Genomic DNA, 16,819 nt, shown 5'->3' with positions numbered 1-16,819 from the left:
ACACAGGTAACCCGAACAACTATTCTCGAGAGAAAAAGATATGGAATAGTTTTTTTATGGACATGACAAAAACAAGGCTTTAGCCAAAATCAGGAGTTCAGACGCTGTATACAACATATAATATTTACTAAATTTTCAGCTTTTCTTAAAACATCAATATATACATTTTACAAATCTGTAGTTATACAACATCACAAAAGAGGTTTAAAAGCCCTGCATAACACATTTCATGCACTGATATATGAATTACACTTGATGGGTTTACATAAATATGAGCAGGGGTTTGTGGAGGGGGAGAGTTTACTCAGTTAGCAGAGCATTTTCTGATAAGCCTATGACACACTATGCTTGTATGAGCGAATTCAAAGGCTGGCGATCAGATCATTTTCTCTTGAGTCTACAACACACTAAGCAATTTTGTATGCTTGTATGAGCAAATTAAAATGCCGGTGATTGCCAGTGAATTTGATTGCCAGTACTGGACGAATCAGACATCAAGATATTGAATTTGTCATCTTGGTAGCAGACAGACCTAGCATAGTTCTGACCATTTGAGTGGACTTTCCAGTTGAATAACTTATTTCATAAATAAACATTGAAATAGTAACTAGTTTAAACTTATCGAAAACATGACCGTAAGCTGGTATAGTATGTTTGTGATGGTTTAACTCTACGTCATCTCTGCATAGCTCTCCCTCGTTTCTGGTTTTGTAATGTCTCCAGTTCTTTCTCTATCACATTGCAATCTGCAGTGGTTGCAGCAAGCTAAAAGAAAATAAAAAATCAGTTTTGGGTCATGTGATGGTGAACACAATTTACTAAATAAGTTAAGATACTGGCAGATATCTGCTAAAAAAAACAAATCAAAGAACCTCCACTATATATAGGTATATTTCAATACAACAGACACTTTCTATAAATTAATGAGAATGGATGTGTTCTTTTTTAAGGCCTCCCTTATGCGACAAAATAAAAATAAAACTAACATTTCAAGTAAGTTTGAAGAAATGTATCTCACCATATCAAGTAGAACATCTATTTTATATTTCAAATAGTTGTTTTCTTCTTTAAGTTGGTTGTTGATCTTTTGCAAGTTAGCATCTGCACTTCCTTTAACAGCGCCTGTTGCATCTAGAAAACAATTTAAGATTGTTAGGTTGTTAGATTTGGTATTGTGGATCAAAGAAAAAAAAATAGTTGAGATAAATTGTAGAATCAAAAAGATTAAAAAGAGGAAATTGCATCTAATAATAAAACTTGATATTACTGTATTACAGATAACCTGAACAACACACAGATTTGCTACATCATAATAAGTGTTGGAAAAAAAGACTGCCTTATTATACTCAAAATAAGCCTGAGGAAATAAGTTAAGTAAACTACTTTTGTGTTAGAAGAAATCGTAAGCGTTTCCAGTAACTTAAGTTGCTTAATATAAAATTTAGTAATTATATATATCTGAATTTGCATTTTGTTTTCTAAAAAATGCCAATAACATACCGATTCATACGACCATTCGTGTATACAGGTCGATGTACAGTAATCAAACGTTTCTTTTCTTAAATTGTTGGTTACTCGCTAGCAGAGGACCATTTTCTCTAAAATTTGCTGGGCTTGTTGTAAAATAATTTACAGAAAAAAGGTGCTTTATAGCGGGGACTTCGTCACCTGAACACCACTCTCCATCTCGAAAAACCAACTCATTGCCGCCGAGTTTCAGCTTAACCAATGCTGCATTAGGATCATTCGGATCCACACTTGTATCTGCTAAGCTCACATTTGACTTGCTGAGGTTGCTAGACCCAGCTTCGAGTTTTCTCCGGGGAGATTTCTTCTTTCCAAACAACGGCATTTTTGGCGTATGAGCAACAACAGGCTAGGCGACCTCGCCTTATCTTTGGTTCCAGGGTGAGTTTTACGGGGGGGAGGGGGGGGGGGGGTGAGATGATGGGAGAGAGGGAGGGGCAACGAAAGTAGCCAAAGGGTGTGGAGCACAGGCTTACCAACCTCTCAGTCAGTCTCCAGTCAATCCCAGTAACTACCTAGACAATGAGAACAATTTCAAATAAGTAGCGGGAAACAGGAAAGGAACCAGGGCGCATATCGTTTCGCCTTGCGTTTAATTCAAAAGCTTCATGTGCAAAGGGGTTCTGATCTTTGGTAGTTTAACTAAAAAGGCATCAATTTAGCGAACCAGAGACAGCAACAAATATAAGAATCGGTAAAAACGCCCTCGGAATAACTTCCGGTTTGGATTACTTCGCCGTCACTATGGTAACGCCAGACTCGGAAGCTTCTTCCGAAGCTCGCGCGTGTTGTTTTTTCACAACATGGCGTGAAGCAATTTTTATCATGTCCACGGCAGCCGAAATTCGCACAGGCTATGCACAAGGGACAGATACAGCCGCAGTTCTCACAAATCATTCTAAATATATCACTATTATAGCCGATGAGCCATATTTTTCTAGACATTATCGACCGGTCGCGACAAGTAACTTCCATCGCAAAGGAACCCGTCCAACTCATCGAACGACACTCACTTTCGAAGTTTGCCCTTTCAAAACTTCTTATAAAAGCACTTTTAAAGAGGTAAGCAATCCTTTATTGAATGGCGTGGTGAGTTTACACAGCTGCATGTTGTTTAGCGTGATGATTTGGGCTAGAATTCTTGCTGTTTACACATCTTGTAGGAGGAAGTCAAATTTTGTATTTGCATAACACTTCACAAGTCAACTAGACGCTCAATAGTCACGATTTCTGTGTTTGTCTCTAAACACGGCAAGTGCCATGATTTTAAACAAATGAGTGATGAATAGTCTACACCTATTTGTATTTAAACTATTTGCGCTTTGTATAAATCTGCGCAGAGCAAAAAAAGCGAAAAGTGAAGGGTAGCATTGACAATTTGAAATACTACTCTGGGGATTCAAAAGATCCTAATCATATGGAATCTGGTGGAAGTTTGACGTGTCCTCTTTAAATTGACGGGGTTTCCCATTTGTTTAAAATCTTTACTCCGTTAAATATTGTTTGTAATATAGTATTTTGGTTTTCTAGACCCTCCTTTAAGACAATTGATTAAACACATTGACCCCTCAACCGGCCTGTACAGGTTTTGGGAAGTACCCACAACCCAAAAAATTCATAAATGCAAAATAAACACAACAAGATGAAGATACTCAGGCATCAGTCTAAGGGATAAATGGTCTTGCAGATATGCATCCAACCAAGGTGTTGGCATCTACTCTTAAGCCAAATAATAGCACAGGTTCTTTGGCAAATCTCAAATCGAACAAGGAGAGAAAAGCAGAATCACCCCTCTCAATAAAACGCTCAAAATACCACACAAGGGAGAGAGATCAGCAAACACAGCTCAAGACACAAATAGATACCTTTGTTCTGATCCTCCAGGTTCATTTCCATGGCCTCAAAACACAATGTCCACTCCTTGAAGGCTTGTAAAACCACGAAGATGCCTTTTCGTATTGCAAAGCATTCTGGGGGATCCAGGGGAAAATTCACGAGGGGAGGGCCAGTAAACACTCCTCTCCCCAAAGTCTGATGATTTTTTAGTCTTTTCACCCCGAAGCCAAACGAATCAATTCCAGGTCATACAGACCCAGAATAGCAGTGTAAACAATTTTGGAATCAATTTGGTTTCAGAAAAGACAGCATTTAGGAGAGCTGTGGTGATTCATTAGAAAATTATTTTCTCATCCAGGCAAAGCCAAACAAAAAAAAAATCATTATGAATCCACCTTTGCTTGCAAATATCCATAAGCAAAGCACTCAATTATGCCCCAAAAGACTTCATGATGTCCTGAGACACTCTCCTAATATGCTCATAGCTGTATTTTTGATGAAAAATACAAGCAACCATCAACTTGTGCTGGCTTCAGCACAACGACGAGGGATTAAAAGTGGGGACCGCAAAGCACTGTTGGAAAGCTTGGATACTGCTGACTAGGTGCAGCTGTGTTTGACTTTGACGGGCTGTATAAAACTCAGAATAGGAGGGAGGTATCTGTTTTCAGTCTGTTTTTTGTAAATTCAGCTTCAAAAAAGCCAGGAGTCAATGGGTTAACATATATATTTTTTCTTCTATAGAATTTCTCAGGGAGTAAAACTGCCCAACCAAGCAAAAGACCACCTGCCTTCCCCTCCCAGCACACATCTCAGTTCAACATAGGCCCATCCCAAGACCACTTGCTGAACACACGGACCAGGGAGACCTACATCACCCACGACATTAAACCGGTAAAAAGGGACCAGATAAGTAGAATGGTGGAGGGCATGTAATATGAGTTAAATGATAATGATTCCTCTATTAAGTGGGGGGGATGGGTGGATAAAAATTGGTCAAAGCGTAAGAAATGGTCATTCAAAACAGAAAAAAAAACACTTCATAACCTTACCCTATAATTAATTTTATGAAAACTCTACTGTATTGTAATGTAACTATGCCATTTTTCTCATTCTCAGAGCTCACAAACTCATGAGCACAACCAGAGATGGAATCACCAGATGGCTGGACATGACATGGTGCAGTCAACAAGATACAAAAACTCCTCTCAGGTAGAACTAATGTACAGGGAAATAGCCTTAAAGAAAAAAAATAGATCGGATTGTCTAATTCTTAAAACGTACCAGATAATGGATCTATTGAAAATTTAATGTCAGATTTTGGATTCTGATAATCGTGACTGCGGATTTTGCAGATTCTTGACTTGAATAAAAATCACATAGATGATTTCCTATCATGCATTGCAGATTCAGGTTTAAGAAAAACTTTGTGCGGCTGGTTTTGGAGAGAAAAAAAAGAACAGATAGGCGAATTCTGAGAACCCTATTCTGACCCCCCCCCTGGTGGTGAAAGTAACAATTTCTACCATCACACTACTGGGTGTCAGGTCACCGGTGTCTGTTGTTTTATGTATGTCATAACATCATCTTGGACTAGCTCTTGTATGAAAAATCAGAATTATCTTTTTTTAGATCAATTTTGAAACCACTTATTCATCTGTGCATGACTCACTTGGAAAACAGAGAGGGCCTGGTGTGAGGATGTGTTATCCAACACAACAACGATACAACATTATCACAGGTACAGTATTGTAGGCTCAAAAGGTTGTTCACAAATTTCATGGCTTTGCCATTCTGTCCTATGTTGGAAATCAGCTTGAGTGAGCTTATTGCACCTGTATCAATCTTATCACTCAACACTTTTATTTCATAGCAACACTCGATAACCAGGAACATATTTTCTTTAAAAAAAATTTGTCATTACCCTAGCAAAGCAGGAGTGAAATAACAAAAAGTACTCTTAGTTTTACTGGTTTGGAGAATGACTCCAAGCTTGTTGCTGTTCAATGCAGGTGCATGTTTGTTTTGCTCCCACTCCATCTTTTACCAAACCTAACCTTGACAATTTTGTTTATTATATAGGAAGTGACAGACCATCGTTTGAGGGTGATTATCACAGGATATCAGGGAACAGAGTCTTGCACAGTGCACGTGCAGGGCAGGAGTCTATAGATTTTCTGGATTGAGATATTCTCGCAACCTGATGAAGATATCCCATATCAAAGTCAGTGCTGTTGCTGTGTTATCTTCTTTGAGGGATAATATCCTTTGGTAGCCTTGAATCCACCCATAGAAAACAATGTTTTCCAAGGTTTCTCACTGTAACTGCAAAGTTGTCATAACTTATCAATTTTCAAAATAAGCTCTTATAAATATCTGTAAACAGGCTGTAACTTATGTACTGTAGGTATTTTGACCAAAGTTTTTTTTTATTAAAAGCTTAAAATACTGATTGTGCTCCATTTCTTTATTTGAGACAGACAGGGCATGGCTAGGATTTGCTTAGTGCAACATAGATGTTATGACAAAAGTTTAAATAGTCCACTTTCAAATTCCACTGTGGCTGTTGGTCACATATATAAGGATGTATAAATACTGTGCAAGCTTTTGGTGTTATTCAAATCAGGAAAAAATGTAAACATTTGAATAAAACTAACATAAATCAACAAACCAAAACCCATATACATGACACAATACAACATTTTTCAACTTTAAACAATTAATAATGTAATTACAATAACAGAAAAAAGATATACACTTATTCAAAAGTACATGAAACTAGAGTTATACTAGGATGAGGAAATTAAGTAAACAATACTCAGAACTTTGGTCAAGCAAAACCCTAGTAGTATTTGCATGAAAAAAAAAACTTAAAATTAATATAAAATAACCATGAACAAAGTTACAAAGTTACCAGTTTACTTCCGGAGGGAAACCTCAACCATTAAGAGACAAAAGAATCTATTAGAATCCACACTATTTAACAGGATATCAGCTCTAAATTATCAATCACATCCTCAAAGAAACTTCCAATAGACACACTTCTTTTAGAATTGTTTTCTGTTAAAAATCATCTTAAAAGTAATCAACCGGAAGTAAACTGGTGACAATGCAGCAGACTCATCAGGAAGAGAACTGTTGAAACCTGTTCTTGATGAGCTTTGATCTAATCTTTTCATGTTGGCAATTTATCTGTTGTCTAGTTCTCACAACTCAGTTTAACATGCATTTCTTTTAAACCAAAACAAACTTTGTTTCTACAATACTACGATGACTACAATACTACAGGTAAATGATGTAATAAGATAATGAAATCCATTATGAAGAAACCCAACGCCATTGCAAGTGATTAGGAGGGACATAAAATGGATCTTAAATTGAAAAGAATCCATATGAGAATTGGGGGTAATTGGGGAGGTGTATTTTTAAAAATGGAAACCTGCCTACAGCTATGTCACCAAACATACGTCTGCTGCATTCACTTGCACAAAACCATGTTAAGGAATTATCTTGATTGAATGTGAGAAATAATTAAAGGGTGGTTACTGCTTACCTATGAGTTAAAAATGTAAAACGTCTTGTGCTATGATAACAAAACAGCCTAAGTTATGCCTCCTTATCACTGCAAATGGTAAGGGTACTTTCAGGATTTCAGTTCAAGCACCCTTTGGTACATGATATGGGGAAGATCTTATTTCCTGTGATGTGTGTACTGTCAATACACTTTTACTCCAGATTGTGCCGAGTACGGTTGCTGTTACTTGATGGTGGAAATACTTGCTCATGTCTCAGAGCTTTACACTCTTACAGCTTGATGTGAAGGTACTAGGGTAAAACAAACTATCTGACAAAAGCTTACTTCCCAAATCTCCAACAATCCACTTTCCATCAATGAACATTCCAACAATCCTTTTTCTATCAATGAACATTCCAACAATCCACTTTCCATCAATGACCATTCCAACAATCCACTTTCCATCAATTAACATTCCAAAAATCCACTTTCCATCAATGAACTTTCCAACAGTACACTTCCATCAATGAGCATTCCAACAATCCACTTTCCATCAGTGACCATTTCAGCAATCCACTGTCCATCAGTGACCATTCCAACAATCCACTTTCCATCAATGACCATTCTAGCAATCCACCTTCCACCAATTACCATTCCAACAATCTACTTTCCATGAACAACTACTCCAACATGCACTTTTAAACAATAATATCAATAAACAGCCCAATTACAATAAACATCCAACAATCCACTTTCCATCATTGACCATTCCAACAGTCCACTTTCCATCAATGAACATTCCAACAATCCCCTTTCCATCAATGAACTTTCCAACAGCACACTTCCATCAATTACCATTCCAACAATCCACTTTCCATCAATGACCATTCCAGCAATTCACTTTCCATAAATTACCATTCCAACAATCCACTTTCCATCAATAAACATTCCAACAAACTAGATTAAACCAGGTTTCGACAATGAACAATCCAAGAATTAACTTTCCAACAATGAACATTCGAACCATCTACTCCCAACAATGAACATTCATTTCAATAATGAACATCCCAACAATCAACTTTCTAATAATAAACATTCTAATCACGTTTTTCCAGCAATGAACATTCCAATGATCTACTTTCCAACAACTAACAGAATGAACTTTTCAACAATCTACTTTCTGACGACATACATTCCACTTATTGATTTTCTAATAATGCACCTCATCACAATGTCCTTGCAATTACAATGTCAATGTGGACTGGCATTCTTTGACTTTCTGAATCTGTACCAACACAAGAGTATGCTAATACCATTGAGGTCTTAACTGCAGAATTTGTTTAGCTCTAGACAACTGCAGCAACTGTTTTCTTCTTCTAACTGCTATATTCCATAGCGTATCACCTCCTCTCTTTTATCTCCTTTTGGTTGGATGGTGGTGTTTAGATGTTTAGTTTCTACGCTAACACCAGTTTGGCAACAACTAAGATGTGGATTTTCACAAATTAAGTTAGGTGAAAATATAGTGAGGCAGATTAAAATTTCTGATAAAAAGAGAGAACTAAAAATATAACTGCTTTTCAATTAGAACTAATAACTGGTAGAAGACGAGGAAAAAAAAAAGTGCCATTAAAACATTTGAATGACATGGTTTTGAATTGTGATGTTAAAAAAGCGCACTTTGCTGGTTAAATAAACAAAAAAAATTTGTAGAGAATCCAACAACTTACAGAGCTTAACTTAGTCACCAAACACATCCAATTTATCCACAATTACAGCTCTAGCAGATATGATATCAACATTAATGGCCTACGCACATAATGCGATACTGGGCCATGACGCTGCTGCAATGTGAACTCGCTGCCTTGGCAACTGAAGGTGTCACCTTCACCATGGTCACTGTTGCCATGGTGGCCAATGTGTGCAGCAGTGGTTGCTAGGTTACACGTGAAGCACGCCTCGCGTGATGAGCTACACCCAAGCAGTCCAGCCTTCGTACATCTGGCAGAGATTGTCCAGACTGGTCGACTCACGGATCACTAAGTCAACCTGCAATTGCAGAAGAGAGTTTGAAGAGAGATGTTAGTAAAGTAGTGATAAATCTCCTGCAAGTTTTATTTTTGCAATAGCTAATTCCGTGTTTAAGTTTTGAGGCCTCAACTCAAAAGTATGGAGTTTACTCTAGAGCGTAATGCACCTTCGCGTTATTGCGCATGCGCTTGCACGTAATTGCATCTCGATGACAGATAGATAATCTACCAAAGTGTGAGAGGACTTTTTGTTATTTGACACTGTCAACAAAATATCACGAATCAAAGTTGGAACCCTCATTTCTGGCGAAATTTGGACACGAAAAGTGTTATAAAAGCGATCTTCAGTCGAAAATAAAAAATTCCTCACACTTTATGACATGGGATAATTGTCTATCAGATTTGAAGGCGATATCTTAAAACCCGTCGCGAGGTTAGGCCCGACAAGCTCGAGTTCGCCTCAAAATAATACACTAGAAAAATCAACAGTTTGGCGTGAATTCACGGTCAACAGGTCACGGGAAACAGCAAAGGCCTATTTTAGCCGTCTTAGAATGCGATTTACGGAAAAATGTTTTTGGCAAAAATTAAGTTTAAGAACTATTAATACAGGTTTTGCAAAAACCACAAAAACAAACAGGGGTTTCAAATTTACCTTAACCAAGACCTTAAGTGCTAGAGATGCACCAAAAACAAGTACTATTTTCGGTTTGCGCAAAATGTGTCTGCTTACCTGGTCTGTAACAGACATTCTCTTTGTGGGGTCCAAGTCTCTGCCTTCAAGCTTGGCCTTGACACGACGCCACACGCTGATCGCGTACGTGTTGCGCTGCTGTACAGCTGTACAAGGCAATGATTACTAGAATTCACCAGTTGTACGAGACAATTTAAACAAGAGCTAACCAGCTGTACGAGAATTAACCTTTTGTTTAAATTAGTAAAGGTCATCACCCTACTTGTTAATGGGGTGGGGGCTAAATAACATTAATTGAAAGCATATAAAAGGTAGAGTATGACTCGTGATTGAATAGCAATTTATACTCAGAACCATACAAATATCAAAATGTTATTGCTACAATAGCCAGAAAAAAGTGGGGTTTATACTCCGAACGTCCTCGCTAGACCACACAATGTGAAAATTCACGTTATAGTTTTGCAGAAAAAGGTTAAAATCTATCAGACAAAACGCAATTCTCATATCAATTAAATTGCTTTCTACCTCAGCTGTCGTCGCCATCTGGGAGAACTCAGAGAACAAAAAGCCTTTGAGAGGCAACAAACTCAATCCTCATCGTAATCAAACCCAGAACTCTTTGGTATGTAAGAGGTACGGAAAACGCAACACAACTTTGTTAATAATCACACTTTCATCGTCTGGACCCAGGAGGTGGAGTGTCACTGATATTTGAACAAGGTAAACCTGGGAAAGGGGCTCAAGCAGTTACACATACCTTTCCCAGTTTTAGGGTCCCGTGCCAGTGAGACTGAAGTCTTCCGAGGGCTTGCAGCTGGAAGGAGACGACAACACACAAGGTCAGCAACGACAAAAGGCACGAACTACAGCAAAAACAGAAGCCACAACAAAGAAACATCAATAACAATAACAATAACAATATCAATATCAATAACAATAACAATAACAATATCAATAACATCACCAGCGAAGAGCAACAACAACAGCATTAGCAACAACAGCAATAGAAACGTCAACAACAGCATCAACATTAACGGCAAAAACAAAAGCAGAAACGCAGAAGCATTAGCAACAACAGCAACTAAACACTACGACGGCGGCAACTTCAACAAGAACACAAAATCATTAGCAACAACAGCGACAACAATAGCCATGCCAACAAAATAGGTGCACACCTACACTTTTTCAACTGAACAAAATTTTAAGATAAGGCTATACAGTTTTTCTTTCCACCTGATGCAGTAGAAGGCCTGGTGGAGGGCGAGGCGGCGCCGTTAGCCGGACTGTGGCCATACTCGCGCTGTAGGATGGTAGGGTGGTGGTGAGGACTCATGGAGCTCTCGGGCAGACTCTTCAGACTGTTGCCGATACTCACAGCACTGCTGCCACCGCCCTGTCGTAATGCTGTTAACAGGAGACAAATCACATAGTTTAGACTTGCTGTCTACATACCCATGGCCATTTATGACAGAGACCAATAACGCTGAGCAGGAAACTATCTATTCACGTTAGGTTATGGTAAGGGGGGCACTAACACGGAGAGGCAGTGTGTAAAGTGATTGTGTATTCTATTTAGCCTCGTGTCTCAACAGTTTTAAAGTTCCAATTCGTGCCACGTAAGGTGATAGGTAAATTTGATTGAAAGTAGCTCGAGCATATGCTGTTATACTTGAAATAACCTCTAACAACAAATTCCATATTTTATTTACCAAATTCATTTGAAAATATTGCAATAGCTTACCCAAATCAGCCGATGGCAATAGATGATTTCACACAATGATTTACATACTAGCCGATGGCAATAGATGATTTCACACAATGATTTACATACTAGCCGATGGCAATAGATGATTTCACACAATGATTTACATACTAGCCGATGGCAATAGATGATTTCACACAATGATTTACATACTAGCCGATGGCAATAGATGATTTCACACAATGATTTACATACTAGCCGATGGCAATAGATGATTTCACACAATGATTTACATACTAGCCGATGGCAATAGATGATTTCACACAATGATTTACATACTAGCCGATGGCAATAGATGATTTCACACAATGATTTACATACTAGCCTATGGCAATAGATGATTTCACACAATGATTTACATACTAGCCGATGGCAATAGATGATTTCACACAATGATTTACATACTAGCCGATGGCAATAGATGATTTCACACAATGATTTACATACTAGCCGATGGCAATAGATGATTTCACACAATGATTTACATACTAGCCGATGGCAATAGATGATTTCACACAATGATTTACATACTAGCCGATGGCAATAGATGATTTCACACAATGATTTACATACTAGCCGATGGCAATAGATGATTTCACACAATGATTTACATACTCTTAAAAGGGTGAGTCGTACCTGAGGCAAAGGTGGGAGGGGGAGCAGGAATGGGCGTCTTGCCGCCATTAGAGGACTGATCTTCTGACATGAGCGGCGAGGCCAGCGACACAAGGTGGTCGTGCACCCTGGAAATAAAAAAAAAATAAAAAAAAAAACAGCGTGACACAAAAAGCATAAGTACAATGTAACTAAGGGCGGTAGGAACAAAGTTTGATAATAAACCACGAAATTCCCTCTAATTTGGGTAAAATGTGCCTTGTTTGCGACGCGCTCTCCGTGTTTGATAAGAAAACCCACCACCCCGTGGCGCGAACTGCCCCTGACGCGCTAGCCGAAACGTGCCCGTAAATGTGTGCCACATTCCCAACTTACCACTGGATGAGAATAACCATGGACTCCGTCATGACTCGTAGTTCCGTCACGCAGTCCTCAAACCCACCATTCCGATCATTCTTGACGTCACTTCCGTCCAGCTTGCCGCTGCAGACTGCAACGAGATTGATAGCGGGGGAAAGAGCGTCAGTAGAGTAGCTATACCCGAGTTTTTAGGTTTGATTTATGTGGTAATGTCGACTCTCGCATTACTAGGCTGGAAAAGGCGTCTTTTCTGCTTGATTACTATTTATCTAGTTTAGGTGTTCCTATAGAGGGGGTTCCATCGTACTATAATGCACGCTCATAATTTAAAGAAAGTGGCCTTATTAATGAGGTTCACCGTACCTCTATGCGCGCTCTTAATGAGATGACAGTTTTTCGTGTCATGAAAGTGGCCTTAATAACGAGGTCCACCGTACCATTATGCACGCTCTTGATGAGCTGACTGTTTTTTCGTGTCCTAAATAATGGGGTCAACCGTACCATTATGCACGCTCTTGATGAGCTGACTGTTTTTTCGTGTCCTAAATAATGGGGTCCACCGTACCATTAGGCACGCCCTTGATGAGCTGACTGTTTTTTCGTGTCCTAAATAATGGGGTCCACCGTACCATTATGCACGCTCTTGATGAGCTGACTGTTTTTTCGTGTCCTAAATAATGGGGTCCACCGTACCATTATGCACGCTCTTGATGAGCTGTTTTTTCGTGTCCTAAATAATGGGGTCCACCGTACCATTATGCACGCTCTTGATGAGCTGACTGTTTTTTCGTGTCCTAAATAATGGGGTCAACCCTACCATTATGCACGCTCTTGATGAGCTGACTGTTTTTTCGTGTCCTAAATAATGGGGTCCACCGTACCATTATGCACGCTCTTGATGAGCTGACTGTTTTTTCGTGTCCTAAATAATGGGGTCCACCGTACCATTAGGCACGCCCTTGATGAGCTGACTGTTTTTTCGTGTCCTAAATAATGGGGTCAACCGTACCATTATGCACGCTCTTGATGAGCTGCGCGCACTCCTCTGACAGTCTGTTGTAGGTAGAGATGAAGACCTTGGCTGCCTTAGACTCCTCTGCCTCCTCGTCCTTCGCCATGGTGGTTAGTAAGGCTTTCACGTCACCCACAAGCTGCTGGTGCGAGACAATCACTGCGCGAAGATTGTTGGTGAAGGACTTCAACACATCCTGTCAGCATGGAAAGTGTAAGCGCTTACAAATGAACATATTACCGTCAATGGAACAATTGAAATAAGAAAGATCTGTATACATGCGTGACAATGTTGTTTTGTTTTTATATTCAAAAGTATCACTGCCTATACGGTACTTTGAAGATAGAATTGAGCCGTTTTTTTAAGGCTGGTGATTCAATTCGCTACTGAGATGAACATCTCAATTGCATAGGGTTTTATAGCCTACTAAACCACACTTAACGAGAGTTGGCTTTAAATGCTCAAGCCTATTATCCAACGTGGTAATATTCTGATGCGGCCAATGATCCTATTTGCGTGACAATGCTGTTCCCTTTTTCTATTTGAAATATGTAAACTTTCATCGCTACTGAAATGAATATATCATTTGAACAGGGTTTAACAGCAAATGAAAACAGCTTCACGCAAATCAAATTGACTGAATTTAACTGGCTATTCACGCTCATCACCCACCCGTTTGCCTGCCACGTTGTTTACTGCTTGACTTTTCCTGGATTTGTGCGACGAGATGTCCTTGCCGACGGATTCCAGCATCGATTTCATCCACTCGAGCGTTATTGGTGCATCGGGCGGGCACGTGATCTGCATGAGTGACGTCACATTGGACACAGTCTTCAGGATGCTAAAGGATTTCTCCAGTTGCGCAGAGCTCTCTTGACACCTGACGAGGAACGAGAAACCGCGAGGAACCGCGCTCACATTAGAGGCGAAATATGATCACATTGCATGATGCTTTCAGAAATGAAAAAGACAACCAGCATAGTTCCTAGGTCTTTCAGAGAAACATAAACAGGAAGAACGTGCATTAAAAAACGTACAATCTAAACAAAGACAACCGCTCCAACCTTCTAAAATATCATTGGTTGTGGATGTATGACCTTGGAATCAGCAATTAATGAAAGAATACCAAGAAAGTGTTTTATTAGGTTTTAACAAATTTGCCAATTCATTGGAAGTGGATGTATGACTTTTCTTGGAATCAGCAATTTATGAAAGAAGACCGAGAAAGTGTTTAATTAGGTTTTGCGTACATACATTTTGACCAGTGCAGTAAGGGTGTTGTCCAAAGAGATGGCTTCTGACGAGTGGCCGCGCAGCAGCTCGAAGTGAATCAGGGCGTTTGACAGGCTGCACACGTCCGATGAGTACTTGGTCTCCGTCTGATAACAGATGAGAAGCTATTAGGTACGGCCGCCTAGCTCTATAGGATCTCTCTCAGCCGCTATTTTGTCATCTACTTAAATACCAATTGCGAGAAAGTGTACAATTATCGGCTGATTTGGGAATATTATTTTCTACCAGACATGCGCGTAATTTACTGTAAAATCACTCGACAGTACGCGCCTCGTGACTCCACAACAATTGGATCATGAGGTGACGAATATCGTTGTGTATAAGAGTACATAGTACGGAAAACTACGGGAAATTTGTTAAATCAACACTGGTGGCAGTTGGGATATCAGTTTTATCATTTTGATATCACCTAGTATCAGACACTATATTTCATATAATAATATTAGATAGAAAACATGTACGCTGAAAAAAATAATTCTAAAATCACTGTATGTTACGATCGGCCAGATAACACGCATTGACAATACACTAGAATGAGTCTAAGAACTCAGTTTCCAGGAACTTATGTGGCAATACACTACTTTTGTGGACATACACTAGAATGAGTCTAAGAACTCAAGGTTTCCAGTAACTTATGTAGCAATATAGTACGTTTGTAGAAATACACTAGCATAGTCTAGGAACTCGGGTTTTTCCAGGAACTTTCGTGGCAATACTTACTTGTAACAACTGCTTACGTTTTTTTAAAATCATTGTAATGTTATTGATTGGTCAGATAACACGCTTTGACAATACAATAGAATTAGTCTAAGAACTCAGGTTTTTCAGGAACTTTCGTGACAATACTTCCTTGTAACAACTGCTTACGATTTTTTTTAATCATGGCAATGTTATTGATTGGCAAGATAACACGTGTTGACAATACACTAGAATGAGTCTAAGAAATCAGGTTTTCGAGGATCGTTTGTGGCAGTACACTACGTTTGTTGATAATACATTAAAATGAGTATAAGAACTCGGGGTTTCCAAGAACTTTCGTGGCAATACTTACTTGTAACAGCTGCTTACGATCGCTGACGGTCTTCTCAAAGTCCTTGAGCACGGAGTTGAGCCCAGGGTTGGCGCCTGCAGCCCATTTGAGCCTTTGTTCAATACTGGACTGTTGGGCGATTATCTTGTCTTCAACGGCTTTCACTGCCGGCTCGATCTGTGCTAGAGCCTGCACTCGCTTTCTCATGTCTGCCATGATGGCACCCCTGGCAGGACTGATCATGTTGTTACCACGCATCGGGCAGCGCAACAAATCCTCCTCGTACAGCCACTACAAGTAAAACAATATGGTTCAGAACATACTACCAGTAATACAATGTGGTTCAGAACATACAAGTAATACAATAGGATTCAGAACATACAATAAGAACATACAAAAAGACTCAAAACACACTACAAGTAACACAATGTGATTTAGTACTTACTACAAGTAATACAACAGGATTCAGAACATACTAGGGTTCAGAACACGGTACAAGTAACACAATAGGAGAAACGGAACATACTTTTATACAATAGGATACAGAACATACTTTAAGTAATACAATTTGGTTTAGAACATAGGATCACACTCGTCTGACCCACACTCGAAATGAGAACCTATGGTTTACATGCATAGCCTCGCTTACCTGGAACCTCGCAAGTTGGAGTTGTGCCCTCTGAACCACACCCTTGTACAAGTTGACATTGTTATCGAGGCGCCTGGCAAAGTCGTGCTTTCTCCAAGCCACGTCGTAGGCACTGGTCAGTGAGCCGACGTGAGACAGCTGCTTATGCTTGAACAGACCCTTCTTGATGTTCGCATCCACGATCTATAAAAAAGAAGACACCCTTGAGTACGATTGAGCAAATACGCTTGGGTGGTGCCTCTAGGACAAGACTGGCAAACGGCTTGTAGAGGCGTAAGCACGATTATAACATGGTACAACACGGTAAAACACGTTTGAGCACATAAAAACTTCCATGAGCACTGTAAAAAATGCTAGAACATGGTAAAACACGCCAGAACACGGTAAGCTTGCTCAACAAGCGCTAGTTGCGTGAAAGACGGAAAAGCCGAGCTTAGTTATCCGAGCTGGAATAGTCTTATTTGTGCGGAGGCGATAGCGAGCAGATTTCGGGGCCA

The 16,819-nt window shown here is 39.4% G+C and overlaps 3 protein-coding genes across 3 annotated transcripts in view; 1 reads left to right on the top strand and 2 right to left on the bottom strand.

The window, feature by feature from the left end:
- Positions 1-109: 109 nt before the first annotated feature.
- LOC5520585 (protein chibby homolog 1) lies at positions 110-1,902 on the bottom strand. The gene is made up of 3 exons (XM_001640449.3): positions 1,669-1,902; positions 1,019-1,131; positions 110-765 (listed from the first exon to the last, which is right to left on the bottom strand). The coding sequence occupies exons 1-3, from the start codon at positions 1,850-1,852 to the stop codon at positions 676-678; spliced, it is 387 nt and encodes a 128-aa protein (XP_001640499.1). The 5' UTR covers positions 1,853-1,902; the 3' UTR covers positions 110-675.
- Positions 1,903-2,284: 382 nt separating this feature from the next.
- LOC5520586 lies at positions 2,285-5,815 on the top strand. The gene is made up of 5 exons (XM_001640357.3): positions 2,285-2,589; positions 4,108-4,257; positions 4,483-4,575; positions 4,996-5,104; positions 5,446-5,815. The coding sequence occupies exons 1-5, from the start codon at positions 2,353-2,355 to the stop codon at positions 5,547-5,549; spliced, it is 693 nt and encodes a 230-aa protein (XP_001640407.2). The 5' UTR covers positions 2,285-2,352; the 3' UTR covers positions 5,550-5,815.
- Positions 5,816-6,064: 249 nt separating this feature from the next.
- The window catches only part of LOC5520587 (serine/threonine-protein kinase SMG1), a 59,569-nt gene continuing 48,814 nt past the window's right edge, over positions 6,065-16,819 (bottom strand). The window contains exons 66-76 of the mRNA XM_048719855.1: positions 16,323-16,505; positions 15,695-15,964; positions 14,605-14,729; positions 14,023-14,230; positions 13,348-13,546; positions 12,354-12,468; positions 12,000-12,106; positions 10,835-11,005; positions 10,359-10,415; positions 9,641-9,747; positions 6,065-8,926 (exon numbers count right to left, since the gene is read on the bottom strand). Of these exons, the coding sequence (XP_048575812.1) occupies positions 8,849-8,926; positions 9,641-9,747; positions 10,359-10,415; positions 10,835-11,005; positions 12,000-12,106; positions 12,354-12,468; positions 13,348-13,546; positions 14,023-14,230; positions 14,605-14,729; positions 15,695-15,964; positions 16,323-16,505 (1,620 nt within the window). The 3' untranslated portion in view covers positions 6,065-8,848. The remainder of the gene's footprint in view (positions 8,927-9,640; positions 9,748-10,358; positions 10,416-10,834; positions 11,006-11,999; positions 12,107-12,353; positions 12,469-13,347; positions 13,547-14,022; positions 14,231-14,604; positions 14,730-15,694; positions 15,965-16,322; positions 16,506-16,819) is intronic.

This window comes from Nematostella vectensis, chromosome 12 (genome assembly GCF_932526225.1).
Source record: "Nematostella vectensis chromosome 12, jaNemVect1.1, whole genome shotgun sequence".
In the NCBI taxonomy this organism is placed as follows: Eukaryota; Metazoa; Cnidaria; class Anthozoa; order Actiniaria; family Edwardsiidae; genus Nematostella; species Nematostella vectensis.
Note: the sequence above shows the minus strand (reverse complement) of the source record. Positions and strands in the feature narration are given on the sequence as shown.